Source organism: Pseudoliparis swirei, chromosome 16, assembly GCF_029220125.1.
Source record: "Pseudoliparis swirei isolate HS2019 ecotype Mariana Trench chromosome 16, NWPU_hadal_v1, whole genome shotgun sequence".
Taxonomy (NCBI): Eukaryota; Metazoa; Chordata; class Actinopteri; order Perciformes; family Liparidae; genus Pseudoliparis; species Pseudoliparis swirei.
The window spans coordinates 6,783,786-6,810,643 of record NC_079403.1 but is presented as its reverse complement, the minus strand read 5'-3'; the positions used below and the strand labels follow the sequence as shown (position 1 = coordinate 6,810,643).

At 45.2% G+C, this 26,858-nt stretch overlaps 1 protein-coding gene across 2 annotated transcripts in view; it reads right to left on the bottom strand.

Annotated features, from left to right (window-relative positions):
- Window positions 1–795: 795 nt before the first annotated feature.
- Window positions 796–26,858, bottom strand: part of LOC130206087 (dnaJ homolog subfamily C member 13-like) — a 30,557-nt gene continuing 4,494 nt past the window's right edge. The window contains exons 3-58 of one of the 2 annotated variants that reach the window (XM_056433828.1): window positions 22,513–22,588; window positions 21,622–21,771; window positions 21,213–21,254; window positions 20,911–21,111; window positions 20,096–20,302; window positions 19,461–19,556; window positions 19,131–19,222; window positions 18,763–18,929; window positions 18,557–18,636; window positions 18,283–18,452; window positions 18,148–18,180; window positions 17,334–17,433; window positions 17,125–17,232; window positions 16,858–17,013; window positions 16,708–16,764; window positions 16,479–16,600; window positions 16,218–16,293; window positions 15,957–16,052; window positions 15,703–15,843; window positions 14,889–14,906; window positions 13,921–14,003; window positions 13,512–13,665; window positions 13,273–13,376; window positions 13,012–13,171; window positions 12,833–12,895; window positions 12,635–12,736; window positions 12,337–12,441; window positions 11,348–11,550; window positions 11,129–11,213; window positions 10,886–11,040; window positions 10,498–10,543; window positions 10,237–10,391; window positions 9,955–10,156; window positions 9,718–9,833; window positions 9,498–9,576; window positions 9,268–9,403; window positions 8,658–8,842; window positions 8,469–8,543; window positions 8,256–8,375; window positions 7,446–7,841; window positions 7,242–7,355; window positions 7,018–7,134; window positions 6,143–6,320; window positions 5,966–6,057; window positions 5,777–5,876; window positions 5,603–5,677; window positions 5,405–5,517; window positions 5,150–5,319; window positions 5,005–5,047; window positions 4,649–4,822; window positions 4,217–4,396; window positions 3,515–3,655; window positions 3,245–3,388; window positions 2,689–2,788; window positions 2,294–2,398; window positions 1,875–1,963 (exon numbers count right to left, since the gene is read on the bottom strand). In XM_056433828.1, coding sequence (XP_056289803.1) covers window positions 2,343–2,398; window positions 2,689–2,788; window positions 3,245–3,388; window positions 3,515–3,655; window positions 4,217–4,396; window positions 4,649–4,822; window positions 5,005–5,047; window positions 5,150–5,319; window positions 5,405–5,517; window positions 5,603–5,677; window positions 5,777–5,876; window positions 5,966–6,057; window positions 6,143–6,320; window positions 7,018–7,134; window positions 7,242–7,355; window positions 7,446–7,841; window positions 8,256–8,375; window positions 8,469–8,543; window positions 8,658–8,842; window positions 9,268–9,403; window positions 9,498–9,576; window positions 9,718–9,833; window positions 9,955–10,156; window positions 10,237–10,391; window positions 10,498–10,543; window positions 10,886–11,040; window positions 11,129–11,213; window positions 11,348–11,550; window positions 12,337–12,441; window positions 12,635–12,736; window positions 12,833–12,895; window positions 13,012–13,171; window positions 13,273–13,376; window positions 13,512–13,665; window positions 13,921–14,003; window positions 14,889–14,906; window positions 15,703–15,843; window positions 15,957–16,052; window positions 16,218–16,293; window positions 16,479–16,600; window positions 16,708–16,764; window positions 16,858–17,013; window positions 17,125–17,232; window positions 17,334–17,433; window positions 18,148–18,180; window positions 18,283–18,452; window positions 18,557–18,636; window positions 18,763–18,929; window positions 19,131–19,222; window positions 19,461–19,556; window positions 20,096–20,302; window positions 20,911–21,111; window positions 21,213–21,254; window positions 21,622–21,771; window positions 22,513–22,588 — 6,709 coding nt within the window. In that variant the 3' untranslated portion in view covers window positions 1,875–1,963; window positions 2,294–2,342. Of the gene's footprint in view, window positions 1,964–2,293; window positions 2,399–2,688; window positions 2,789–3,244; window positions 3,389–3,514; window positions 3,656–4,216; window positions 4,397–4,648; window positions 4,823–5,004; window positions 5,048–5,149; window positions 5,320–5,404; window positions 5,518–5,602; window positions 5,678–5,776; window positions 5,877–5,965; window positions 6,058–6,142; window positions 6,321–7,017; window positions 7,135–7,241; window positions 7,356–7,445; window positions 7,842–8,255; window positions 8,376–8,468; window positions 8,544–8,657; window positions 8,843–9,267; window positions 9,404–9,497; window positions 9,577–9,717; window positions 9,834–9,954; window positions 10,157–10,236; window positions 10,392–10,497; window positions 10,544–10,885; window positions 11,041–11,128; window positions 11,214–11,347; window positions 11,551–12,336; window positions 12,442–12,634; window positions 12,737–12,832; window positions 12,896–13,011; window positions 13,172–13,272; window positions 13,377–13,511; window positions 13,666–13,920; window positions 14,004–14,888; window positions 14,907–15,702; window positions 15,844–15,956; window positions 16,053–16,217; window positions 16,294–16,478; window positions 16,601–16,707; window positions 16,765–16,857; window positions 17,014–17,124; window positions 17,233–17,333; window positions 17,434–18,147; window positions 18,181–18,282; window positions 18,453–18,556; window positions 18,637–18,762; window positions 18,930–19,130; window positions 19,223–19,460; window positions 19,557–20,095; window positions 20,303–20,910; window positions 21,112–21,212; window positions 21,255–21,621; window positions 21,772–22,512; window positions 22,589–26,858 lie in introns of both variants that reach the window. The other variant, XM_056433826.1, reaches the window with a different exon arrangement.

The following is a 26,858-nucleotide window of genomic DNA, read 5'->3' as shown; positions in this document are numbered from 1 at the left end:
ACGCCGGCCGGCCGATTGACCGCCCACCCCAAAACAAAAACTCTTCGGATCTACACTATTCACGTAAGTCACCTATTTTGGTTTCAAAACGGCGAATTTCGCCGAAAGGTAAGGGATTTTCATGCCTGCAGTGTTATAGGGATATTTTCATTCAGCTCTCGGCAAGAAGCCAATAAGTGTGATTCCCAAAATGTCGGAATATTGCTTGAAGCATAAAAAAAGCCAAGAAACAGTAAACCCCCACATCCAAGATTAAAACTGAAACTAAGTAAGTGGCAAAGTGTTTAAAAAAAATATAAAGAAAAACACTGACCCACCAAGTCTTAAGAAATACTGCTATTACATTTGTTGTGATGCGATCAGCACTACTCGTCCCGTACAGTCGACATCTGAACATGGAACTGAGCTCAAAAGCATGTTTTTAATTTCTTCTTCACTGTGGAATGATTTATAGAGAAGAACCCTCGGCGTCCTCCCTCCGGCATGTCGGAACATCTTCCCACTCTTTTCTCCTTCCAGAATCATGGTTCTTACATTTATCAAACATTTTCAGGCTTTTTAATTTAAGAATTTAGAAAATTATATTTCAAAAGATTAAGTCTATAATTTCTGTTCGAGTTTGAGTAAAGAAAAAGTTTGATGGCTCAGATTGACTAGCATGCGAGTATGACATGTTAAATCATCCAGTTAAGTTCAGAGCACATTTGATGGCGTCGTCGTCCGTAGAAAAGGTCAAACAAACAACTCGTTCTGTTGAAATATCGTCTAGAAACACAAATTTAAATACAAAAGAACAACACTGTGGGTTCCCTTTTATTCTTAAAATTTTATGTACAAGTGCGACTGATTTTCTTTTTATTAATGTACATTCATTATAGAAAGTTTATATACGTAATATTACATTGAACATTTCACAAATTGCACTAGTCTTTCACATAGATTGGTAATCCGTCAACGCCATGTTTTAGCAGAAGCTCATTTTTGTTGTTGATTATTATCCACTTATAAATATTCTAGTGCTTTATGCATTCTGGGGGGGAGAATCACGTAAAAAAAAAAAAAGTGAGGCAGAAAGACCAGCCTTCAAAGAGAGAGCAGAATTAACTATGCATTAAGAGCAGAGGAATAAGAGGCTGGACATTTGGCGATCAGATCTGTGTCAACGTTGAAAGGGGGGATGGACTAGACCAAACCAGACAAGCGGTCAGCGTCACTCTGAGGGCTCCAATCACATGTTCTGGTGGAGAAACAAGGCAGCAAAATCGTACACAAATGTTTTCATATGTTGTACTTTAACATTTCCCCTCCTTTTCCACATGAGAATCCATTTTATAGACAAGTAAATGGCATGTTCATGTAAGAGGTGGGTAGGTCCTGTGCACACACACGTGTCGCAAACAAGGCCGAGCATCTTCTAGTCAGGGTGTGGATAAAGTGTAGCCCATCAGGACATGACACAGAGGAATAAGAGGACAGAGAAGAGACAGTTAACTTATCCTACGACCTATTCAACAGTATTTCAATGTCTTTCTCGTGAAAAACAAAACAAAATCTAGAGTAAAAAATATATTCATACAAAAAGTAAACTCTTCTGTGTTGTCATTGGAAGAAACAAGAAAAGGAGCACAGAAACAAAGAAACAAATGTGGTCATCCGATAAAACAATTTCAAAGTGTTCGTGAAGACTTGAGTGCCATTTGGAGGGGGAGAGGAGAGCGATACCGGAGGAGGTGTTGCAGAGATTTTGGTGACCCGGCTCTCCTCCGTCTCTCTCCATCCCCTCGTCTGGGAGCGGCACAGTCCCTCTCTGAGCTGCAGCTGGGAAGCAGCAGGGCATTCTGGGAGCCTGAGCGTGACTGTGTCCGTCAGCCGAGGTCTCCAATGTCGGTGTCCACAGGGGGCGGGACGTTGGGCATCACCGTGGTGCCAGTTCCCGCTGTAAGGTAACCTGCTACTCCTGGACCTACAGGTGACAGGAGCACAGAGACCATTTAGACCAGGTGTTACCAGGTGGGGTAGCTGGTGTGCTACAGTGATGCACTAACCCATACGACATCAACTATATGGAGGCGGGATCACTACTCTGACTAAGCATCTCATTTTCAACTTTCAAGGGCATTTCCGTTAGTTCCTGAGAAATGGATTGGGATAAGTAGTCGTTGGTGGATGGAGATGAAGATGAAATTATTGCTAGCAATTTGAAGATGGAGAGATGGGAATGGAAAATGAAGTGTGGGTCAAAGATGGAGGTAAAGGGGGAAGGAATGGCAGTAGGAGCGAGGTCAACGTCTACCTGCATCAGAGCAAGAGAGAGGTGGGCTGGGAGGGCCCAGCTTAGGAGTCTAGAGCCCACCTCGCAGTGGGCTACTGGCAGCCAGGAGAGAAGGAGTGGATACCCCTGAGGAGGAAACGTGGAGGACAAAGAGGAAGGGAAGGACAGAGCCAGGAAGTTAGAGGCCGTGGAGAGAGAGAAAGGCTCTCGGGGTTCAGGCACAAGTGAGGAGTCAGCCACGAGGTGGTTTCAGGACAAAGCAAAGCATTAAGATTCAAGAAGAGCTCAGAGAGAGGAACACAAGACTCACCGTATAAACACCAGCAGGAACATCACTTCATCATTGTCGCTTGTTAAATGTCAGATGTTGTGATGCAGTGTGTTCATAGCAGGTTAAGTTCAGAGAAACACTTTACCTGTCAGGTAACCTGCGGTCTGTGACTCCGAGATGAAAAGATCGTGTTTCTGGTCTTTGAAGGCACTCCACACTGAAGACTTTGCAAGAATCTCATTTACCTGCAAAGCAGTGATGGGCAGTTTAAAACACAACCAACTAGAACGGGCACTCGGTAGAGCGCATACCTTCGCATATCACAAGATTGGGCATTGAATTATGAACATGTTGGCATTAGTTGCATGCCAATTGGATAGAAATTGACCGTGCTATGGTAAAAAGAAGATTTTTACCTTTTCATGACCTTGACCGTTGACCCGATTGATCCCAAAAACTAATCAAATGCTCCCCGGATAATAACCAATAACCCCACCAAATTTCATGCGATTCGGTTTAAAACTTTTTTTGTTATGCGAATAACACGCATACAAATAAATAAATAAATACACGGCGATCAAAACATAACCTTCCGCATTTTCAATGCGAAGGTAACAACCAGTTTGATGCAACTGAACCACAGGACTGCTTATTTCGTGGTTTCCATTGATAATCCTGCTGCCCGTGTGTTCCCATCGTACCTGCTCTCCGTACTGCAGACTGCGAGTCATGGACTTGATGGCCTTCACTATCTGGGCCTTCGTAGCTGAAGGGTTGCCCAACGTCTCCAGGCCGATTCCCTCCAGCAGCTTCAGGAGGTACGGGACCAGCTCCACTCGGAGAGCCTGTTCCGTTCGTTCGTAAAATATATTATTATTATCGTCATCTTTATTTTACATGGTCATCAAACATGATGCACACACACACACACAAACTAAATAATCCAGTACATAATAGCGGTGACAGTTTACCTGGGCCACTAGTTCCGTCTGCTCCTTCTGGAACATGCGGTTGAGAGCTTCACAAGCTAACCCGGCCATGTCGGCCCGAGATCTCATCCCAGTCATGAGGGGGCCGATCGTCTCCAGAGACGACATGGAGCGCACGCACAGCTAGACAAAACAACAACAACAACAACGTCAGCGTGTCAGAAAGGAGACAAATCCTAAGAGAGCAAAGTGAGACTGAATACTGGTGATACATGAACTCTCGTCCTTAAAGAGTTGCTGGACGGTGCACTAATAAAAGGTCAAAAGGTTGAGTGCGGTACGTTGGACGTTCTTACCCCCAACTGTCACCATGGCTACGTAGCGAAAGGGGAGGGACCACCAAACTTGTGAAAATGGCGGCGATGGCGTGCAACAGTAACACAAGCAAGTAAATTCACGTTAATTTGTTAATCCCGTTTCAATAAATAACAGTCTAGTGCGCAAGCAAGCCGGCAGATATTTTGGAGGGCGACTATTTCACAGTCGAATTTAAGGCGTTAAAGCTCCGTCCAATCGGAACGCAGAAGCAATTAATGAGCTTTCCACTCCCGGTAAGTGTAGAAAAGCTGCATCACAGAATAATCAAAATGCAGACACAGTATTGCCGTTAAAACCTTTGTGGTCGTCTGTGTGTGAACGAGGTGCAGAAAGTCACAAACGCGTGAAACAGTCGTGGCTCGTCACCTCGTTGTCCGACAGCACGTGGATGAGGCGGATGGCGTTCTTGGGCACGGCGTTGTTCTTGTGGTTGAGTGCTGCCAGGACACGAGGCAGGTGACCCAGAGGGGGCACCTGGTCGGCCAGCTGGCTCTGGGAGCTGAACAGACAGACTGCTGCCGTGGTAACCGTCTCCAGGGCCTCGCCCTGCAGGAGACCACAGGAAGAAGTGGAAACGTTAGTGTGGGAATAAGAGCTGGGGCTGCAGACCGGAGAAACGCTTCGTCGACGAACGCGATTTTGTCGGCTGAAAGCGAAGTTTCTCCACACAAAAGAACCACTTTGAATATGGTGCCCAACAGTTGAGGAAGCCCTGAAGTTTCAATCCAGAGACGAGCGTCCTTAGTCAGAAATGAGGAAGAATACTGTGCATTTGCGTTTCTCAGTGAGGAGGCTCACATTGGGGTTGTTTTTCTCCAGCAGCTCCGTCAGGGTCTCCAGAAGAGAAACCAGGAACTCTCGAGGTTTGCGAAGCACCCAGCCGGGCTGAGCGATGAAGATACGCAGGAAGACGCCGCCGACTTCCAGCTCGCCCTGTCCTGTTCCATAAGCCACGGTGAAGTCCTCAGGCAACTGAGCACACAGACGAAGAACGTACTGTCACTTTAAAATCACACACAACATATTCATATGTTTTTGTTCGTAATGTTTTTCTTGTGTTGAAAATGGGCGACAGCTGCTTTGTGTTGTGCATAATGACGATAAATGATCCTTGAAAAAATGTTTCATTGCTGGTGATCTACTCTGACACTTACTTTCCAGATCACGTCAGGATTATCCTTCTGCTGTTTAAAGTACCTGGAAAAACACCCAATAGTACACAGTTAGGATACTCCAATATCTCAAAGTACTCCGCCAAGTATTGGTTAAATACGGTATTGATTTGGGCTCGTGTCATACTCGAGCATCATCTCCCGAACAGTGGTGGACACTTTCTCCCTCGAGTTGTCATTCCAGATGAGCTCAGGGTTCTCGTGCGTGCCCTCAAATATGTGCACGGCGGCCTCGGCGTTGTCTCGCATGGCGTCCATGAACACGCCGGGAAGGAAACGGATCAGCGTCAGACGCACCTGGCAGAGATGAGAGAATATTTGATGATGAAGAGGAGGACATTTAACTTTTTCAATTCTTCTATCCGTGTCTGTACAGACTGACCTTTGGGCCGACCAGCTTGTCCGAGGTCATTTTGGAGAAGAGCTCTGCGGTCTGTGTGCGAACTTGGGGATGTGTGCAGTTGCAGAAGAGGTCAAGCAAGTAGATCAGAGCACCTGGGGAACACAAGGATGAACATGAGCATCTGTGCACACAGAATTCCCACAAATATGGAAAAATAAACTAACGAATTCCACTGACCTTTAGCCATCGACTCTTTAACTAGCTTTGTGTTAGAAGTCAGTGCGTACAAGGTTTCCAGCACCATTTGCCTGCCTAAAGATGCACACAAAAAACAGTTAGTCCACAGAAACAACACTGCAATAAGTTAGTAAAAAGCCAATGATTGGTGTTTTTGTTTGAGTGTCTTCTCACTGGAGGGGAGCGAGTGCAGCAGCAACAAAAGGTTGGACAACACCTGCGACTCGGCAATGTTGCCGACGCATTCTTGGTTTGACGTCACTGTATTCACAACCTGCAGAGGAAACCACGCATTACGGTTTAAAATGCAAAGATCATGCGTAACCACAGTCACGATTAGATGTCGGGACCATGGACCTCTACCTCCAAAACCAGCTGCTGCACTCTGCCGGCTCCGTGAACCCGCAACAGAGAGAAGAGCAGTTTGAAGTGGCCGATGCACTCCGACTCCGAACCTGAAATCATACAACGGCGACAGCTCAGTTAAGACGTCCACATACATTTACTCGGGGTTGGAGTGGAGGAAGCTTCATATCTCACCGGGGTTGTTCTTGATGACATTGCGGAGAGCCTCTAGAGCCATCTCGGCGAAGCGGAGCCTCTCGGCATGCTGCTGGGACTCCACTTTGTTGCTCTGACTCATGGCGAGCAGCGTGTGGAGGTACTGGGCCTGGGAGCCCACGAAGTCCAGAAGACTTGCTGCGAAGGCTTTGGGGTACTTCAACACAGATGGCAACACATTATAGCATCGACATGGGATAAAGACAGATGGTAACTGTGGTGGATAAAATGGTTCAAATTGTGTGCTTCCACAACATATATATACAGCGTGTGTTAAACCTTTACGTTGTGTTGTATTAGGCTTAAATTACATCGACAAAGATGATTTTGCAGACACACAGCTCTCTCCCTGACATGAGGTACGAGAACGCCAGACGTAGATAGACACAGCGGCCTTGTGCTGGTCCAGTGTTAACCGGTAGAGAAGAGACTGTAGAGCGAGGGCCGGGAGGCTCAGACCAAATAACGATAAAAGAGACGAGGGGGGGAGACGTCAACAAGAACCTCCACATTCCTTAAAGAAACCGGCTTGAACTGGAACAGAGGTCAAACTGAGCGACGAGAAATAACATGTATAGCATAGACATGGTTTAAAGTCTAGTTTATGTACCAAATGGACTAATAAATGTGGCAAAAAAATGAAATTAAATAAGGATATTGTGTCAATATTCACACCTACTGTGTAATGAATATGGCTCTTTCAATAGTCTAATTCAACAGACCTTTTCAAACCTGACAACATGAACACACTCCTGTGGCAGTGTTTGGTAATGCAGGCGCAGTCCTCACAGGAAGTAAACGTGGCCCAGAGCTGTTGCCCTAGCAACCGAATGGCACCCTGTTCTTTTACTCACCTCAAGAGGAAAAGACGGTTGCTCGTTGTAGACCCGCACAAAGATCTCCCCGACGATCAGCTCCTTGCTGTGATCGCTGAACAGAAACTCCGACCCAAAGCTTTTATCGTTCTCTCCCTGGAAAGAGACGTAGAAAAGACGCATGAAGAACATTTCTTTGCCGTGCCATCGCTCATCAGTAATATCTATGTCGTAACGGATGGTACTCTACATGTTGTTCATACCCTCTTGATGTTTCCCTCCTGTTCCCGCTCCAGGAACTCCAGCAGCTCGGCCCGTGTTCCATTGTTCCAGATCAAGTACGGGTTCTCCGAGTTGCTATTCAGCAGCTTCAAGACCTAAACGCACAGCGGGGCGCTCAGCTTAGTGTCGGGGTTTATGGATGTAAAAACATGACGCCGCCCTCCTCGTCCACCTGCATAACATACCACAGCAGGAGACCCTGTTCCCAGCTTCTGAGAGATGTATGGCGACAGCATGGCCGCCAGGCTCTTGCGGATGGTGGGGTTCTCCGGAGGAATTCCCTCAATGCCGTTGGTCTCCGAAACAGGATTGCTCCCGTCTGGATTGTTGGGCGTCTGGCTGTAGCCTCCCAGGCGGCTGAGGGCGACCAGGCTGAGTTTAGCCAGGCTGTTTGCGACCTCCTGTTGGTTGGTGTCCTGGTTAGCCTGCACGCCGCTCTCCTCCAGCGTGTAGTCGTAGTTGAAGAGGTGGACCAGCAGGTGCCAGAGCACGCCGGCGTGGTACAGATGGGTCTGGAGGAAGTAGTCCACCGCGAAGGAGCTCACGCACTGTACCGCTAGGGTGGCGGTTTTTGGGAGACCCTGAGAGGAGGCGAGGGAGAGAACATCAAGGAGCGGTCGCTGGTGCTCCATGGAGCATTTGAACACGTTTAAATAAATAGAAAGATGACTGCCGAGAGTAACGCCGATGGCCTCAATGGAGCGCTTTAATTTATAATATATTCACCACTTTCAAAGGACATATACATTATAACTTAAAAAGGAAATATTTAAAATGCAGTCCATTTAAAATAGATGAATGCGCTATGCTAAATATGCACTTCCCCCATCTTTAGTTTCATTCGCGAAACAAAAGAGTGAATTTTATTGTGCAACAGTTGCCTCTGAAAATACGGTTTGAAATCTCACAAATAATCAAACAGACATATTGATGCTGAACGATTGTGCACATAGAAGCTGTTTCTTTGTAATAGACAGAAGACGGTGGCTTCTCACCTTTCCATAGAACAAGATGTGACACAGGTCCCTGATGATGTTGGGCAGTTCGATGATCTTCTCCCTGCATTCCTCAAACTGGGCTGCGACGCTGTAGCACCTACAGACGTGCCCGCACACCTGCAGGCGCGGTCACGTATTGAGAAGGAGTTTGACGGGAATCCTCACAAGCAGTACTGCATTGACTCCCCGTGATTAAAGACTCATTTGTACCTGTACAGCCATGTCGCTAGGCTTGCTGGAAGCAGTTAGAACAGCAACACACCGAGACAGCGCCTCCAGCAGCACCTGGTTAAATACAGTCAGGCGTTGATTGGGTCAGAATAAAGCGGCGCGCATGGAGACGGACAGCCGTTTCATTTGGACCGCTTCGCATTTGGGGATCGGCGACCGCGTGCGTACTTCGATGCCGTTGTCGCGGCGCAGCTCCTCGGCGTTGAGGGCCGAGCAGTTGACGGTGTGGAAGGCCAGTTCCACGGCAGCGGGGAGGAGAGGCGAGGTCTTGGAGAAGAGCAGCCCGTCGTCCGTCTCCATCTTGATTGTTTTGATGAGCATGGGGTAACCGGCGTATTTGTACGGTTCCAGTTCTGTTGTAGACAAATGAGCGGAAGAGGAGCAGTGTTACGGTTATCGTTAATATGTTGTTCATTCTGTACACGTGGCATCTATCGCTGGGAGAGGGATCGCTCCTCTGTGGCTCTCTTTAAGATCTCTTCCTGTATTTTTCCCTTATTAAATGTTTATTTTCGGGGTAGTTCATCCTTTTTCTATACATGGGTCCAAGGACAGAGGATGTTTGTTAAGATTAATTTTTAAGATTGTAAAAGCCCACATGAGGCATATTTGTGATGTCGGGCTTTAAAAATAAAATCGAACAGTCAAAAAATACAATAAACACACTTTTGTTCAACTTCACTCATAAGAAATGTGCCTGAATGTCACTTCTTTCAAAAATATTTAGGTAGAAAGAACCACAGCAAATGAAAGACAGGCAGTCGGCCCGTCTGCACACCTTCTTTGTGCCGGTTGAACAGGATGCTCTGAGCTTTGAGGATGAGGATGATGTTCTCTGGGTCCGGGCCGTCCAGGATCCGGGCGGACTTTGTGCAAAGGAACTCGTAGGCTTTGTTGACTTTCTCAAACATGTCCTGAAAGACACAAGTAGGAACGATACCCGTGGATGAATATATGATACGTTAGCCCCGACAGACACGTCACGTCAGTGAGGATTGGAACACATACCCTGCCCTCTGGGTTCTTGTCCGGATGGTACTTCTGTGCCAGTCTGAAGTAAGCTTTCCTGATTTTACTCTCCTCATGCCTGAAGACACAAATGACATAATTTCTTCAGTCCTGCCATCTAAATCCACGTGATCCAACGACACCATCGACATGACCTGCTTTCAAGTATATTCAGGATACAAGTCGAGTAACAAGTGATAAGAAATCAAAGGCCACTCACTGCCCCTGTCCTTTGAGGAGGTTGAGGACTTCGTATGCATCGTCTACAGACATAGAGGGAGGCTTTTTCTCCACCTCCCTCTTCCAGGCTTCAAGGGTGTCTTTTAGCAGCTTCACCTGCAGGAATAATGGACGTGGATCACAAATTTAAAGACGCCTTACTTAGAAAACACAAGCAGGATGTTTTTTTTTTTTTTTAAAAGAACACGCTTGGATATAAAACATTAAACAGACATACAGCGTCTCGAATGGGCCAGTTGGGGAAGCGGATGGTGTCACACAGATGTCTGAGGTAGTAGATGTTACAGAAGAGCTCGTTGTCCAGCTGAGGGAAGCTGACCACGGGGATGGGGCAGTACTGGTAGAGGGCCCGCGTGTTGCTCTGCAGCCTGGGGCTGAAGTCAGCGATGTGGGCGGCGATCTTCTCGATCATCAACCGCCTGAAACGGAGAGTTCAAACACGTCTCTACGCTGCCTTTTAAAGCACACGAATAAAGACGTGACGGAGACCGATACCGACCTCATCTCGCTGCTCCAAATGGCCTCCGGTGTGTCAAATTCTCCAAGGAATATTTCTGAGAAGCGCTCAGCTTCGTAGTTCTCCAGATAACACACCATGGCCTCAGGCAGCACCGGCCCCAGGACACTACGCTGCACGATGTCCTGGCCCTTAGACTGGGGAGGACAGCAGACAAGTGTTAGTGTTAAGAGGGTGTCGAATTCACAGGATGCAATCTGTTGTAATTTATAAAAGGTACAAATCAATGTACAAAAACTTTACCTCTTCAGATTTGAAAGCTTGTTTCAGATGCGTGTACTTCAGAAACCTTGAAAAACAAACAAACACAGGAATGTCTTTGAAGTCAATCCATTGCATGTGACTGGTGCTAAAATATGCTTATGTAAGCAAATACCAACAACATCATGACATCTATAATGCCCATTAGCAACAACAACAGTCCTATGTAGCTTTGTATCACACAACACTCAACACATATAACAGATATGATTTAAATCGCTCATGTAATTATACACTGCTTAAATATTCATGTCACTGGGGAATACTGAGGGCAGAAGCTAAAGACCCTCTATCTTCCGTTTCATGGGACTTGAATGTCTGGGGATAACGACGTCATGCTGGCACACAACGCTCGTCTGTGTGTCTCCACCTTGCGACAGGAAGCACGTTGGAGCCCGTGTACATCATGATGAAGAAGAAGATCCCAGTTAAATAGAGGCGCTGCAGATTAGGGTTGTCCTGAATCACCAGGTACAGGACATTCGCCACCTTTTCCACCAGGATGGGGTCAAAGGTCAACAGCAGCTGGAGGAGAGAAAGAATTCACCAAAGTGGACATGACACTGTTGTGTAGACAACAAATACATGTATCTGATTCAGATTGTTTTGATACCTGAACAATGTGGGGGAGGCAAGCGTTGTCACTGATCATCCTCTTGATTTTAGGTAAAGGACGGATGATGGCATTATCTGCATCCCTGAGTACAGAAACAACAGTTTCAACCAAAGATCATCACACACACTTCATTCCTTTATGGAATAATATCATGAGACCTTGTTAAATATATATATATATAAAAAAAAGGGGGGAGTTATGTTCTGCTCTACCCACCTGCTGGGGTAGTAGGAGCACATGGTGATAAACATGTTGAGGATCAGTGTTGCCAGGTCAGTCTCGTTCATCACGGCCTGTCCAGTGGCCAGGAGGCACCATTTTAGCTGTGGGATGGCCTGCAGGGGGCGCCAGCCGTCCATCCCCTGAGCCCAGCAGCGCGTCTTCGCTGTCAGGACGCCGGTGTTCCAAAACTCCTGCATCTGGAGAAGGAAAAGCAAAAATGTAATATTAAAGGTTAAGTAGTGGTGGCTGCTGCAAGAAAAGTTTTAAAAAAGAAGATAAACTACAGAAATTAGAGGAGAATAAAGTAAAAACTACAACAACAACTGTGAGAATGGAATGCTCTCTCAAGATGTCTACTCTAGATAACATCAAATTACATTAACTGGGACATTTTACTCCATTACATAGATATAATAGAAACAAAATAAGAATACAATATTTTGTTCTTAGATTAATCAGCAATATATTACATGAGGTCATTCTTATTCTTGACTTACTAAACTTTGATAAGCTGTTCTTACAGATATTACTTTTCTGTTCTTAAATTGATATTAAAGTGAAAATTTGAGAAATTGCAGAGCTTGACTTTTATTTCTCAAGAAAATTATCAAAACAATATTAGACATGTATTTATTATATTCAAATGATTGAAAATTAAAAAGTGTTGCATAGTTATGTAAAATACAGTACATTTATAAAGCATATATATATAGCTGTGGAAGAAAGATAATCGAAATATAGAAATAATTTTATGTAAATATATACTAAATAACCAAAAATAGATTATAGTAAATCACTTAAAAAATATTAAATTAAATTAAATGACAAAATCTAATATTATACAAAAACAAAACAAAAACCTGGAAGAAAGATGGACCATGAAGGATGTTCTATCAGCTATGAGTTAGTTCCCACTCACACACATCGTATAACCTTATTGTGCATTCTCAGCCGGTGTTTGACATTTTAAGAGCATCACATACCTCCTCAAAACTGAAAGGTCCTCTTCTCTCCTTGTCTGCGTTACCAAAGTACCACTCCTTCTCGCTCTCCCTCTTCATGTCCGGTGAGGCCTCCAGCACGTTGCTCTGTGGAAACAGAGACGACCCTCAGTGTGACGCTCGGGACAGATCATTACAATGTTCCCACCAGGGTCAGCACAGGATTAAATCTCATCTATGGGCCGCACAAGACTGCAACATCTAGCGTCGTGTGCGATTAGATCAAATCAATAGACACATCATTGTTCACATCGTATAAGGTGAATAGCCATGGTTTTACCTGTAGGGGCACAGTAGCTCTGCTGGTATGCAGATGGGCCATGGTGAGCAGATCCACCAATATACGCACCCCATTCGAGTCCATCACCTCCTTCACATTTTTCTAAAGAACAGAAAATGAATCATCACTCAAGACAGAAAAAAATTGTTTAAATTAAACAGAAAATTCTAAGAGGCACTGCTGCTGTCAGTGGCTTACCTTGTTGAGGATGAGCTTGTTGAGGAAGACGATGAGTCTGTCTCTTTCCAGTTTGTCTGTACACTGTAACCACATTAGAGTATTTGGGCTTTTAGGATGAATTAAGAGGGATAAAACACCTCCAGTGCATTACATAAACACTATATACACGAGATCCTGCAGTAAGAGTGTGTACTCACTCGGTCCAGCATGCCCACAATGTATTTAGTGTCTGTGAAAGGGCCAATCTCCTCGTAGCACTTCCCATAGACTATAGCAAGCGCCTGCAGGCACAGGCACTTCATGGTGACTTTGGGTGTAAGCAGAAAGCGATGGTAGAGTTCATTGAAGAACTCGTACCTACGAGCAGAGGGCGAGAGGGAGAAGGATGGATCATCTTTTCAGACTGTGCTCAAACAGTTGTGCGGCTGGTCGGGTTCTCGTTTCGCACGCAGTCTTACGATCTCTTGATGGCGTTCGATTCGGCATTTTCATCCTCCTCGAGCAGCAGACGCAGGTAATAATCCCCAATCTTTATCTCATCTGAAAGGCACTCGTATTTCACCTGCGAATAAGAACGCAAACGTGTATTCGTTTTTAGAAACAACTGTGTCCTGGTGTGGGCTAAAACTCCAGTGCGTCACCGATATCGGTGGTTATAAATCAAATGAGAGTCTTGATAGTCCAGCTGAGCTCAAACCTCAAACTCCTGGTGGTTCCAGGAGATGACGGTGGCACTGCCGAGCTCGCGGTCCACGTTGAAGGCTCGCATCTCCCCCTCCAGAGCGTCTCGCAGCTCCTCCCTCGTCCGCAGGTTCCAGATGAGGTTGGAGCGAGCGTGGTCGAGCTGGAATCTTGAGAAAACAAAAGCAACTCAGGGTTGATGCGTGACACAAACATCTCCTCGACAGGTGCCACTTAAAAACATAGGAAACGCAGCAGCTCCTAACCAGCACAATGTTTTCATGGACGTCGACAAGCCAAGACACAAAAGGCTAATCATTAAACCTGCAGTCACTCCCAATTCAATAGGCATCCGAATGCTGCGCGGTACAATGAGTCATCAAAGCGAGAATATTGCTCGAGCTCCGCATGGGACCATTGTGTACCTGTAGTAGAACAGCTCCCAGTTGACTTCAATCTTTATTCTCTGGCGTCTCTTCCTTAAGATCACGGGCTTTTGGTTTGGGTTCTGAAATCAAAAGACAAATGAAAGACTTTGAGGAGTCGCTTCAGGTCAGTCATTATTATCAACAGCATTATATTGTTGTTCATTCACAGCTTATGGCATGAAGAGAGTAGTGAAGTTGAAAATGGCAACAACGTGAGCATTACTTCACGGACAAGGACACCAGAAATGAAATAGATGGCACCAGTAAGGAGAAAAAACAATAACAAATGTTTTTTGAGGATGGAGAAAGACATCGGACAGATATTAGGGACAAAAAACATCATTATTATTATTAATCCAACGTAGAAAACAAGGTCATGAAACACAAAACCAAAGTGGGATCCGAGAGTTGGATGTGTTCTGTAATTCTTGCTGGGCGAGACAGAGTTACGATCATAGTGCTCATGAATCTGTGGCCTCTCTAGAGGATGTTGACACTGGAGCCTTAGTTAGCATATGAATTGATTTCCAAGGTAAACAAATACTTTTCTAAATTAAATTTGAAAATGATAGAAAAGAGCTCCAGAGGCGAAACAGGAGCCTCGGCAAATAATCCTTAATTTATGTTAATTGCACTCAAGTTTCAAACAGAAAGTGCTTATTATTTACGGATTACACAACATAACGGGAACTCTGAACGTTCCTCCTCTGTTGACAGCAGGACGAGAAGAGACGGGATCAAATCTATTACCGTCTACCGTATAATGCATTATTGACTTCTTCTCTTCCTGCATCTATTTGAAGACGCATGTGGCAATCTCTGGTCGATAATAGTTTATCGCCTGGCTGAATTATAAAAAACACACCCAATGTGTCACATGAAGACGGAAGAATGTTTGGTTTTTTTGTCAAGAGAAAGAAGATGGAAAGAAAACAGCGTGGATCCCATTGGTCAGTCCTACTTACCAGGTTATTTCTGTCCTGCTGCATTGTTTGACAGCAGAGAAACCACACAGGACAGGGTGAGGGTGGGTGGGTGGGTGGGGGTACAACACAGATAGATTATTGTTCCTCGGATCAAACAGATAAATCGAAACAAAAAGGGTCAACGTCACTAGAGTACATCATAAAACACACAAATCCATCAATAAAATCCTTCATTTATTAGCCGACTAATCTGCTTGATATTTTTATTTTCCAAGATCACTCGCCGCCAACAACAAATATTAATGAAGCATGTGCTGTAAAAATAAAAGATCATTAGGAAACGTTCAGTGTAAGCAAGCCAATCAAAATATGTCGTTGATTAGCCATTTTGACAAAAGTGTAGAAAAAGAAAAAGAAGCCGGGAGGTTTCCAGGACAAGTGGGTTAAGAGGCATTGATTCAGTGTAAAAGAAGGAGATCTTTTTAACACGGCCATGTTCAGACATGCCTGGAGTGGAAAACATCCGTCTTTGCAATTTAAACATGAGTGAGAATGTGCACAAGCAGCTTGAACAGGAGGTGGTGCGAAGCACAGAAAAAGCAGACGCGACTGTTTCTCGACACGTCCCGGTTCCCCAAAGTCAGGCGGCGTCAGAGCCGCCACCGCGCCGCACGCTAAATAAACAGCAGCAGCTGAGAAGTGCGTTATTGACTTTGCCGAAGTGCTCAGCGTCAGCAGGAGGATGCAACAGTTAGAGACACCCGAGCAGACAGCAACAGGAGCGGCAGCTTGCCTGATTGCTAACGGGAAAATCAGCCACTCAGCATCTTCACAAAGATAAATATATCCTCACCTCCTTCTGTGCTATGCCCATTTTATCCCTCCAGTGTATCAACACTATATCGGCCTTCTCCTTGGCGAACTTCTCCACCTCTTTGGCCGCTTTGCCGGCGATCCGCTGCCACTCGGGCACCTTGTTTCGATTGAGCTGGTCCTGTGGGGAGCAAATACAAAAACAACCATTATAGACTGCGAATACTTTCTGAACGAGCGGTTTGTTCACTTTGCACAAAAAGATAAGACGTGACGCGGTGCGGCTGCAGATACCTGGGCCAGCTTCAAGTTGTCGCGGATGTGCATTCGATCCATATCTTTCTCCGGGACTGGGTCAGGACTGTCCAGGTAAGCCAGCAGGCCGGTTGGCTGAGAGCGGGACAGGACAGGAAATGGGTTCAGACGTAAACGGGGGTGCCCGCTGCCAGAGAAAAGCTCTGGCCTCCATCCTGGAGCCCTTTGCCTGCGTCATATGATACTGATGGCTTCTGTCTAACCTTTTAAAGTCTGCAATGGGCTAATTTGTAGACTTACCAGGATCCTTTTCAGGAGGTTCATGGCAACAGCATTTTCCGCCGTCCAGAGTCCCACCAGGTGACGACTCAGCTGCCTGAGAAATTGTGCAAGTTGTTTTGTTAGAGGACTCATCTTCCCCGTGTATCCACTGTAGAAACTTCATCTGTCTGCCATGACATACGAGTGTTTTTCTTACTTAAATAGAAAGCATTAACTAGCTGCTGGTACCAACAAATCCAAATCATTGTGTGTGAGTGTGTGGATTTATTGTGGTTGGACCTGTTGGTAAGCATCCGCTGGTCAGAGCTGATGGTGAACAAAGACGTGTGCAGATGCCGGGGAAGAGCCCCTTCACTTAAAGCCAGGTCCTGCATCTTGGTGGCTATTTCCTTGTCTCCCTCCTTCATTTAAACAAACACAGGTTGGTAATCGTCATGAGGCTTAATTACATTCCAAACATCGTGAAATTATCAACACCGTAAACAACACAACCCACATAAAGGATTACCTCAATAATGGCCTTCATCACCAAGCCGGCCCCCTTCACTATTGCCATTGAGGGATGCTAAGGAGAAGGACAGCATAAGTCAACACACGAGCATCTCCTGAATTCACATCATAATTAGGGAGGAGCGTTCTATTCACATGGCTCAACTACCTGGAAGAGTTTAAACAAGGTGCGTCCATCAGAGGCGACCATCTCCAGCAGCATGTCAAACTGCTGGCCCTCTGTGGTTTCACTGTAGGGGGCGCAGAGGGCAAAGGTTAAGAAGTCTAGTAAGGCGCTGATGACCAGAGCTCCTGTTCCATGGTTCTGTAAAGAAAAAGAAAAGAGGGAATAAGCGCCTAGATTTAGGAAACGCACGTCTCTTTCCAAACATAAACTTCTACGCCCAGTTTGCCGACAATAAAAAAACAAACGTACCACGTTGGTGATGAATTTTTCGAGCAGGTTTTCCAGGAACTTCTTTGAAGACAGCAGCGAGGCCTTGTTCAGCTGCTCCTGCCGCAGGTCGTAGTCATCGTGCATCGGCTGCAAAGAAACGGCAAGATAAAAGAGACACCCGAGTTTCATCCGATTGATGCATTTGTTTGCAGTTGGCCGACGCCCAGATGTTTGGGGGACATACTTACACACATAAGTGCACAGAGCATGTCTACAGCAGCATGCGTCACACTGTTGTTGTTCCGTTTTAAAGCTTTCACGGTCTTTACTCCCAACTTTTCCCTGAACCTAGAACACACAAACATTCACAGAATTATCAACGCCACTGAAATGACCGTGCCGTAAAAACGTAGAGGATTATAAGCAACATAATGTAAAAAATACAAATAATGTGTTATTTGAAATAGGTACACAAAGAATGAAATTGCTTCCAAAGCGGCTTGTTGCTTCTTTTGCTCAAAAGGGTGTCACACCGTCTCCTGCACTGAACTACTAAGTTACCATATCAAATAAGTTTCCCTGAAAGCAAAAATAAACCATTTATGTCTTTATAGTGGTCCGTGTCTTGTGTCGTGGTCTGAGGGGAACACCAAGCTACTCTGGCAATGAATCATCCAGGAAAACCAATTCTCATTAGCTTCGCAGGAACAAATAATAAACAGTAAATACAGTTCCTCTCATACATCTCAGTGACCCGAAAAGACTGTGGGGTTCTCAAAGCTTGTGATGTGTAGGAATATAAAAGGATAAAAATGGGCAAAGCAGAGAGGGGGGGAAAAGGTCGAGAGGAATCGAGGCAGACGGCTTGACTGAACACGGTTAAGTGACATAACCACCCTTCTGAAGTGCCTGTCTAAAACGCCTGAGATGAAAGCAGAACCGAGATAAAAGAGGAGAAGGCTGGTCGATAGACGGCAAAGAGAGACTTTGGAAAAGAGTAAAGAGGGATAAGAAACAGAGACAGGCAAAAGGGCAGACTGAGATGTATGGATTCATATTTACGTTGCATCTGTGACTCCAGACCCTTGACCAGACCTTGAAATGACAGAGCATGCCTGTTACCAGCAGCTCAACAGAAAGTACACTTCAAAGAAATAAAAGCAGGAGGACACAGGGGCATGACGGTTGAATTCTTACTTGGGCAGCTGGGTAAAGGCCTGGAAGCCGGCCTTGGAGGCCACCAGGCGTCGAATGGCCTGGAAATGGCTCTCCAGCTCCGTGTTAAGAGTCGGCAGCTCGGCCTCCTGGGATAAGAGAGCCAGGATGGCGTTGTTGATGAGCTTCTCTTTGTTCTCGGAGAAAAGACCCTGAAGAGAAGAGAGAGAGAGAGAGAGAGGTAAAGACGGGGAAATTAGCATGACTTCTGCTCTGGTCGACTGACATAAAAAACACATGGATTGAACACGCTCACATCTTGGGTGACTGCATGCAGCACTCCACTGTAGGAGATGTTGGCGTTGAATCTGAACACTGCATCTGCAAAGTTTCCATCTTAAGCAAAGGGACGAGGAAGGGAACCATTAAACGAGAGAACACCAACCAAAGACATTGGAAGCTTTGACCTTATGGTGGCCATTCAAGTTGATGAATCTCATGAGACGAGGTGCTTGGACTCACTTGGAGGCGCCGCCAGGAACTTGAGATGCAAACTCTCCACCTCCTCGTCCACGGGCATGCTCAGCAGGCCCCACCTTTGCCCTCGCTGCGTGGGCGCCATTTTGACGCACACGTCCCTGTTGCCTGATGCGCGGACTCCATCGAGTAGGCTGGCTAACAAAGAGTCCCTACAGACGCACAGAGCGACACTCGGCTCAAAGCAACACAGAAGCGCACAGTCACCGGAGAGTGCAGCAGACTCGTGCACACAGGCAAATTACTCATGTCGTAAAAATGTGGTTATCACGAGGGGGAAAAAAAGGCAAATGAGCACGTTTAATAAAGCCACAGGGCCTGGAATGGAAACACAAAGATGGGTGGATGTGTACCTTTCTGTGGAGGAAAACTTTCTGATCTGACCTCGAATGAATTCAACCGTAAACACCTGAGGGTTGTCCACGTCACAGATGAGAGCAAAAACCTGCGGGGAGACGATGCGAGAGGATGAGAGTGAGGGGAAAAAAGGGAAAGCACACAGACTCGGGTGTTTCCATCCAAGCTGCTAACTTGCAGTGATGAAGTTCATACTCGATGAAACAAGACAATCGACAGCTATCTTCACAGGAGCACCACTAGACAGAACTACGTGGTTGTGGGTGTAAGCATCTCAGCTTTGAGGTTGCGATGACTCGGTGCCGCTGTAGTTTCTCGGTGCTCACCTCTCCGAAGGGTTTGATGGTGACGATGTTGTACGAAGCCGGGTCTCGCTCCACCAGACAAGTCTCCGTCAGGGCCAGAATACGCTTCACGGGCTCCTAAGGAGAGAGACGGGTCATTCAGGGCACTAAATAGATGATATGTTTGCACTCCTTTATTTACACGCTTAACAATATGCATTGCAACTGCTGTACAACAATTTCCCTCTGGCTAAATAAAGTTTATTCGTATCTTATTTTATATATTGTAGAAAGTGTTAATAAAGACAACTGAGAGCAAAAGTAGGTCAATACTTTGAGATTTGCTTGCAAATGAAAAAATTACAATTGCCATCAAGTTCATCAAAAATATCACAGATATATAGACATGCAGAATTGTATTGTGCAAAGCTCAACACTTTCCAATAACTGTTTTTAAAACACGTAATACTTACATTTGTATCAATTTACAATATTAAGAGCTTCTAAATGACGTGCTGATGGCCGTCAATAAAATGAAATGAGTCAAATGAAACTGCTGCTCGTGTTTCAAGAAGACCCAACAATCTGTTACGGGAGTCCTGGTGGGTCCCTGGGCCTCGTGTTGAGAACCCCTCCCGCACAGCACAGCGAGGCGAACAGGGGGAAGCGGCCCTCACCGGGTGTCGAGGGGTGATCTTCTGCACCACGAACTCGGCCAGCGAGGTGATGCTGTCGTCCGAGCTGTACTTCCCCAACCGGTCCGTCACGAAGTCGTCAAAGGTCAACGCCTCCTTCCGCAGTCGTAGCGTGATGCCGATGAAGTTCCCGGCGTGCTCTATGGCGCTGCGGATGATGTCGTCCCGGTTCTCCGAGGCAAACAGATGCTGAGAGAAAGGGCAACGGCGGAGTGAGAGGGAGAAGACGGCCGGATCAGTAACGCCACTGAAAGTGTGGAGTAACGTCGGACTATTCTTCATGCATAGACACATTTCCCAGAGAAGAGATGGTCATAAAAATATGCCTCAAAGTTATGGAAAAGTCCTGGTAAAAGTGTGTATGAACCCTGAATGTGTGATCTTAGGCTTATAGGCTGCAGAGGGACATCTTAGGATACATGGAGCACCCGTCTCCTCTTCTCTCTACGTACGGATGAATGTTCATCTCTCCATCACACATTACTAACTCTGCTTCCTCCCCGGAGTCCTTGTGACGTCACGTCTCATCGGGTCCATTGGACCTGGCTGGGTCTGATCTTGAATCTTAAGATTTCCGTTAAAGTATTGTTGAACCATTGTAGATTGTTCCAAGTCAATCTTAAATGAACCTCATGTACTCTATTATACAGTTATTATTGAAGCACATTTCCATGACTTCTCCATGCCCATTAATCTTCCACAAACCATGACTTCAGGTTCTTCTAGAGCCTAGGAACACAATAGACACACTGAAGCGTACACACACACACACACACACAAACTCTCTGAGTGCATACCAGCCTGCTGAAGCCCCCATACAGGATGCAGAAGCCGCCCTGGTAATCGGAGACCTCCACGAATCCCTCGACGTTGCGGTAGTCGTAGGAACACACCACCCGATTGGTGTGCGGGTCGATCTGGTCGATGCCGCCCGGCGTCACCTCTAGACTCACCGGCTTCCGCGTGTCACTCCAGTGGTGCTTGTAGCAGTTGTAGCGCTGCGAGCACACGCGTTGAAAGGCATTCATTCGGGTGTCACCACAGTGGAAAACAGATACTCAAATTAAATATGTTCCTCCGTATAGATTTCAGTACTTACTCTGCCAGTTATTTTTCCCTCTGAAAAATCTGTTCTGAATCTCTGGGAATAAGAAAAACAAAAGAAAGTTTTACATTTTATAGTCAACTTACTTGCTTTTAAATCTTGCCTTTTGGAAAACTTGTGATGCGTTATCTTTATTGCAGAATAACAAATAGAGGTAATGAGTTCCACGGGGAACCACCACCTCCTCCTCCTCTTCCTCGTTTCAAAACACCTCAGCATCAACAAAACCATCTACCAGTTCACGCTTGTGATAAACACCTACAGTGAGTCGAAGGGTCGGTGATTTGCAAGCACTGCATCCACAAATCATTAAGTGGCTTTGCTGAGATTTATTATTAAGGACAACACAGCAAAACGTGCAGTTATGATGCGAGAAGACCGTTCTGGGTTGGTTGGTCCTCACCAGAGCTTCGGTGAGCAGCTCAGTCCGGTGCTCCGTGGAGAACTTGAGCGTTTCGGACTTCTTGCCGCTGCCTTTGCGGAATGTGAGGTTGAACTCTGTTCCCTGACCTTTTCCCACCGGGCCGATACCACAGATGTCCCCATAAGGCCACTGGTACCGTGGGCAGAGATAAACACACCGTTAGAGTCACACACACACACACAAGCAGTTTAACATGAAATAAGAACTCATGCTACTTTAAGTCTTTTAGCATTTAGAAGCAGTATACAAACACCCCGTAAATGGTTTATTACACATCATCTATTTACTACATACTGTAAGCTCGAATTATTCATTCTTTAACAAATGTAATTCCTCCTGTGGAGGCTGGTGAATAAATATATAAAGAATGATAATATAGGAAAACAGTTATAAATATGTATTTTTTTTAAAATAATGTAGAATTGGTGACAATTGTAAATGCTGATACATAATTAATACACACTTACAATTGCCTTTCACAACTACATACATTATAGTGTGGAATAAACAATTTATAAAATATTTATATACTGCTTAAAAAGAACAGCTAAATAAATAAATACAATAAAAAGAAGCTAAACAGGGGGACTTAAAACAGTGTTACCTACGCTTAATATAGTTATTTATTTAAAACAACCAACAAGCTAATTCCCGTTTAGACATCTTCTTGACGGTTTCATGCTCGATGGGTATTGATGAGGACATGTTTCACGCTCTACTCAGGGCGTGTATTTGTGTGTATTTGTGCAAAAAATACGCCGTTTCAGCTTTTAGCAGAAGAGCAATGTGCTTCAAATGGATTTTCAATAGTCACATGTCACTGAGAACAGCACGTCCCACACGTTCCTGTGCGACGGCATGCACACTGACCTGATTGGTTACTTCTAGCGTGGTGGGGTTGTAAGTGGTGATGCCGTGCGTCCCCACCGAGAAGACTCGCTTGTACCTGGAAACACAGAGATGGGATGAGTCACAAACACGGCCGACGCAACCACGACTGCATCACCTGCAGCCGTCACCCAACATGAGATGTGGGGAAGTGGCTGAATGTGTGGCGGTATTTTTCAGACAGGTGAGCTGAAGCGAGGCGAACACGCCCAGTTAGCTCAAATATAATACACACATCTCATCATGTCGATAAAGCTGCGGCATGGCGCGAGAGGGAGCGCTCCATTTGTAGCCCTGTGGAAGCTGATGATGAGTGCCGGACAGGTGACACCCCCGGGGTTCAGTTAACTTACGCTATCCTCCATATTACAGATTAACTAAGCCAGTTTACAGAAACGTGAGGTAACGGTGGACCTAAGAAGGCAGACGGGGGCAAAAGAATTATGAGACGCTGCGATAGCCAGACAGTTATCTGAACCTCATTAACATGCAGCCTTAGTTCTCACCATTCAGTGTCGACATGCCAGACTGAAGCAATGCAGCTGGGAGTTATGAATATTTACCCACGTCCCGTGAGGAAGGGCTTCGCTATGCGTTGCCTGTATTTACCACTCTGTCCCTCGAGTGACTCTCGAATGAAAAAGGTTGCAACTTAACGTACGTTTGCAGTTTGTTAATGAGTCAATCTCTGACTCTGAAAACAACTCGCACTTATTCACCCGAGGCTTTCTCACACGGTAGGAGGGAAGGAAGTGTGAAATTCACTTTTGTGCCAATCTTTCTGCACGTTACGCTGACTGACGTTTGTGCGCTTGATCGCTGTGTGGTCAAATTGAGAGGTTACTTCTGCATAATGCGTTCAGGCTTGAGGACATGACTAACATAAACAGACGGGTCAGGCAGCGGCCTGAGGCCTTCCCTTTTCACAGTTATACAAATGTCACGTCCGTTTTGCTCCCGCTAGAAAGCTGGTTCAAATACATTATTCCGTACGGCACACCGAGTTTTCCTTGTTCACTATTCTGGGTTTCCTGTGATCTCGGGACACAAAGTCTGAGACTCTCCGTCCCGCTCTCGGGAGTGCCGTCTCTACGCGGCTTGACCTTGGTGCTAAGTGGCTGGTTCAACTGGGTATCAGCGCAAAGTTAGTTAATTATTCATTCTCTGTGGACTGATTTACCCCTCCTGCATTATATTCTCGCTGGGAACGACTACACCGCTCTCATATTAATCTGCGGCAGAGCTTCGTTTGTCGACTTTTGTTTCAGTTCCATCTGTTTATCATCTATTTCTTACAAAAACAACTGCACAAAAACAATATCCAGCCCTCCCCGATAAGCGTGTGTTTGTCTATTTCATGTCTCATCATAAAATACTGGAAAACAAAGCCATGTGCAAATTTTTCCATAATTGTGATCAGTTTGTCAACAGCTTCGTGTATGAAGGAGTCACTTCTAGTATAAGTTCAGTGGGGCTTACCAGAGCATTTCAATACTCTCGTTTTTAAGATTTAATGGACGCAGGGTTCGACATTGGACATGAGAGCAGGCGAAACCTCATGAAGATGATCACGAGCAGCATTCCTTTGAAAGATAACGAGAAAGACTGATTGCCAATTGTAGAATATGAAGAAATACGCTAAGTGGCTCTCTAGCCGGCTACATAATGGATGCAGTGATAAGAACAGGAGGAGGCGCTGTGTCCAAATTCCCCAGCTGAAATGAAATAAAGGCTGCATGGAGGAAGGTGGGATGAGAGTAAAGTGAATAAGTACATTTATTATACCATGAGGAGATTCTTTCCGCTTCAGCTACAACACATCAGGTACACTTGACATTTCGGCTCATTATTGGGCAACGCTTGCTGCTGCCGCGGTTCAGATTTCCATTCGTACAAAGATATGAAAATCAACCGAGGAGAGACTTGACACTACTTTGTGTTTGGCAGCACCGTGTCGGCCTCGACCCTTTAGTTTGTTTGATAGAAATAAAGCAGTAGTCGTAAAGTTAATAGTGATGTAATGGATGTGTGATTTGTGCCAACTCTTTTTTTAAACAGTGGCTTTCCCACTGGAGGAGAAAAGGGAACTCTAATCCAGCATCACATAAGTTTTCACCACATATATAGTTTGTGATTAGTTCCTCTTCATTCAGCTGTACTGTACACATCGTCTTCCAAAGCTTTTCCTTCCACTTTCAGGGATTTCATCATGCGTCACGTTAAGCAACGTCCGGCGTTTGACTAACAACGGCCTCTCCTCTTTAAACAAAGACTGAGCTGAAGATTCATTTGACGACATAACAAGCTTGGACGAAACAACATAATTGCCTGAACAAGACTCAACAAACACTCGATCTCAGAGAATTAAAGAGTTTTGGAAACTGAGCTAAATGTGATGCTCAGATAGGTAATATATGAACATGTATTAAAATCCATATATCATCATATATGGATTAAAATACATGGGGAACACCTATATAGTGGTGTGTAACCTGCTGGTGAAAACAGAAGGATCTGCAGCTTCCTTATTGTCGGAAGATTAAAGGCATTCGAGGAAGATTCAAATGAGATTTCTGATTTGCATTTTCCTGCTCTGACGAAGAGGAGGAAGAGCTGCTGTGCTTGAAACGACAGAAAACTCTGGGACAATAAATGTGTCTCAAAAACCGTGAACTTGCCCTTCCTGAGGAGACTAATCTAAATCTCTAAAAGCTGGAGTCACAAGACTTTAACTGACCATGATCGTGAGCACAGAGAGAGAGAGAGAGACACAGAGAGAGAGAGAGACAGATAGAGAGAGACAGAGAGAAACAGACAGAGAGAGACAGACAGAGACAGAGAGAGAGACAAAGAGAGACAGAGAGAGAGAGACAGAGAGAGAGACAAAGAGAGAGAGAGAAACAGAGAGAGACAAAGAGAGACAGAGACAGAGAGAGAGAGAGACAGAGACAGAGAGAGAGACAGAGAGAGAGAGACAGAGAGAGAGACAGAGAGAGAGAGAGGAAGCTGCTGCACTCAACCAAGAGCTGTTGTCGTTGTAATTATTGTCGTAAAGTATCAGAGAAGACCGGAGGGTCTCTCAGACATCGAGTGATGTTAACTCACTGGAAGGCGAAGAAACGCGTGTTTTGGGCACATACATGACAGCAGACTACGAAGCAACATCGTATCATCAGGGATTCTTTAATTCCCCTTCAACTCCCTGCAGAACTGATGAACTACATCCCCCCCCGTCTGCTGACCAATCTGCCATATCATCCAATTAAATCATTTAAACTCATGATTTCAAGCTGACGCCTCATTTTTTGCAGCTTTTATGCAGTTTGATTGCTACTGTACGTTTTTATGTTTAAATCGGCAATCAACATTTTTTAAAAAATTGAAATTAAAGGTCTGTTAAATCTCTATTCAGCGTCGAATGAGGCGCTATGATGAGGATTGAGCACACGGCCCACTGATGGAAGTGTTGCAATACTTCTATATCTGCAGTATTACAGACTTGGTGTCTGTTGCAACATTCCTGGAAACAAAATGCTGTATTGTAAAATTTCCTTCTGCATTCAGATGAAAAAAATGGAACTGGCGAAACACAAGTTCACTTTTTATCATAAAAATAATAAATGTGCCTACTTAAAGACAATGGGCATGATCATTGTCGCTGCTGTCTTACATAAGCCAGATTCATAAAAAGAAAAGAAAGATAATTTGTTTGTTTTTGTAAGAGATTGTGCATATATTGGTGCACAGTACGACTGGGGATGTGATCCAAAAGGGTTAAAAAGGCACTCGTCATTTTATCTGCCATGCCCACAATATCTGAGGTGAGCGTGAAGCCAATTGAAGGAGGATCTGCTGACTTGACACTTTCCCTTTCTGTTGGCCTCTTCAAGCTCTGTGTAAATGTTGCCCTTTTCATACAGAAGACAGGCAGAAAACTCTTTGAATTTCCTTGGAAATCACACGAACATGCTGTCAAAATGTAATCTCCGGTAGTCAGTAATGGAACACTGATGTCTGCAACTGTAGTCAAGCTTCATGGGAACAATCCAAGAACAACATTACGCACTAAATACAGTTTGGGTTTTATGTCTCTCTCCCTCTTGCATTGTATTTCTGTCTCTAATTTTAATCTCTCTCTTCGGAGAGATGACCATCAAATGTTAATATCGATAAATTGTGACATGCCTGATAGCAATGCCTGTTCACCGGAGCTGGACCCAGGTCAGCTGACATGTGTCGACCAACATTCAGGATGGGATGTCGGCCTACGCTGTCCACCACACATACATCGGCTCTCGTCTCCGACGGACACTTCGGGACGCATTAGC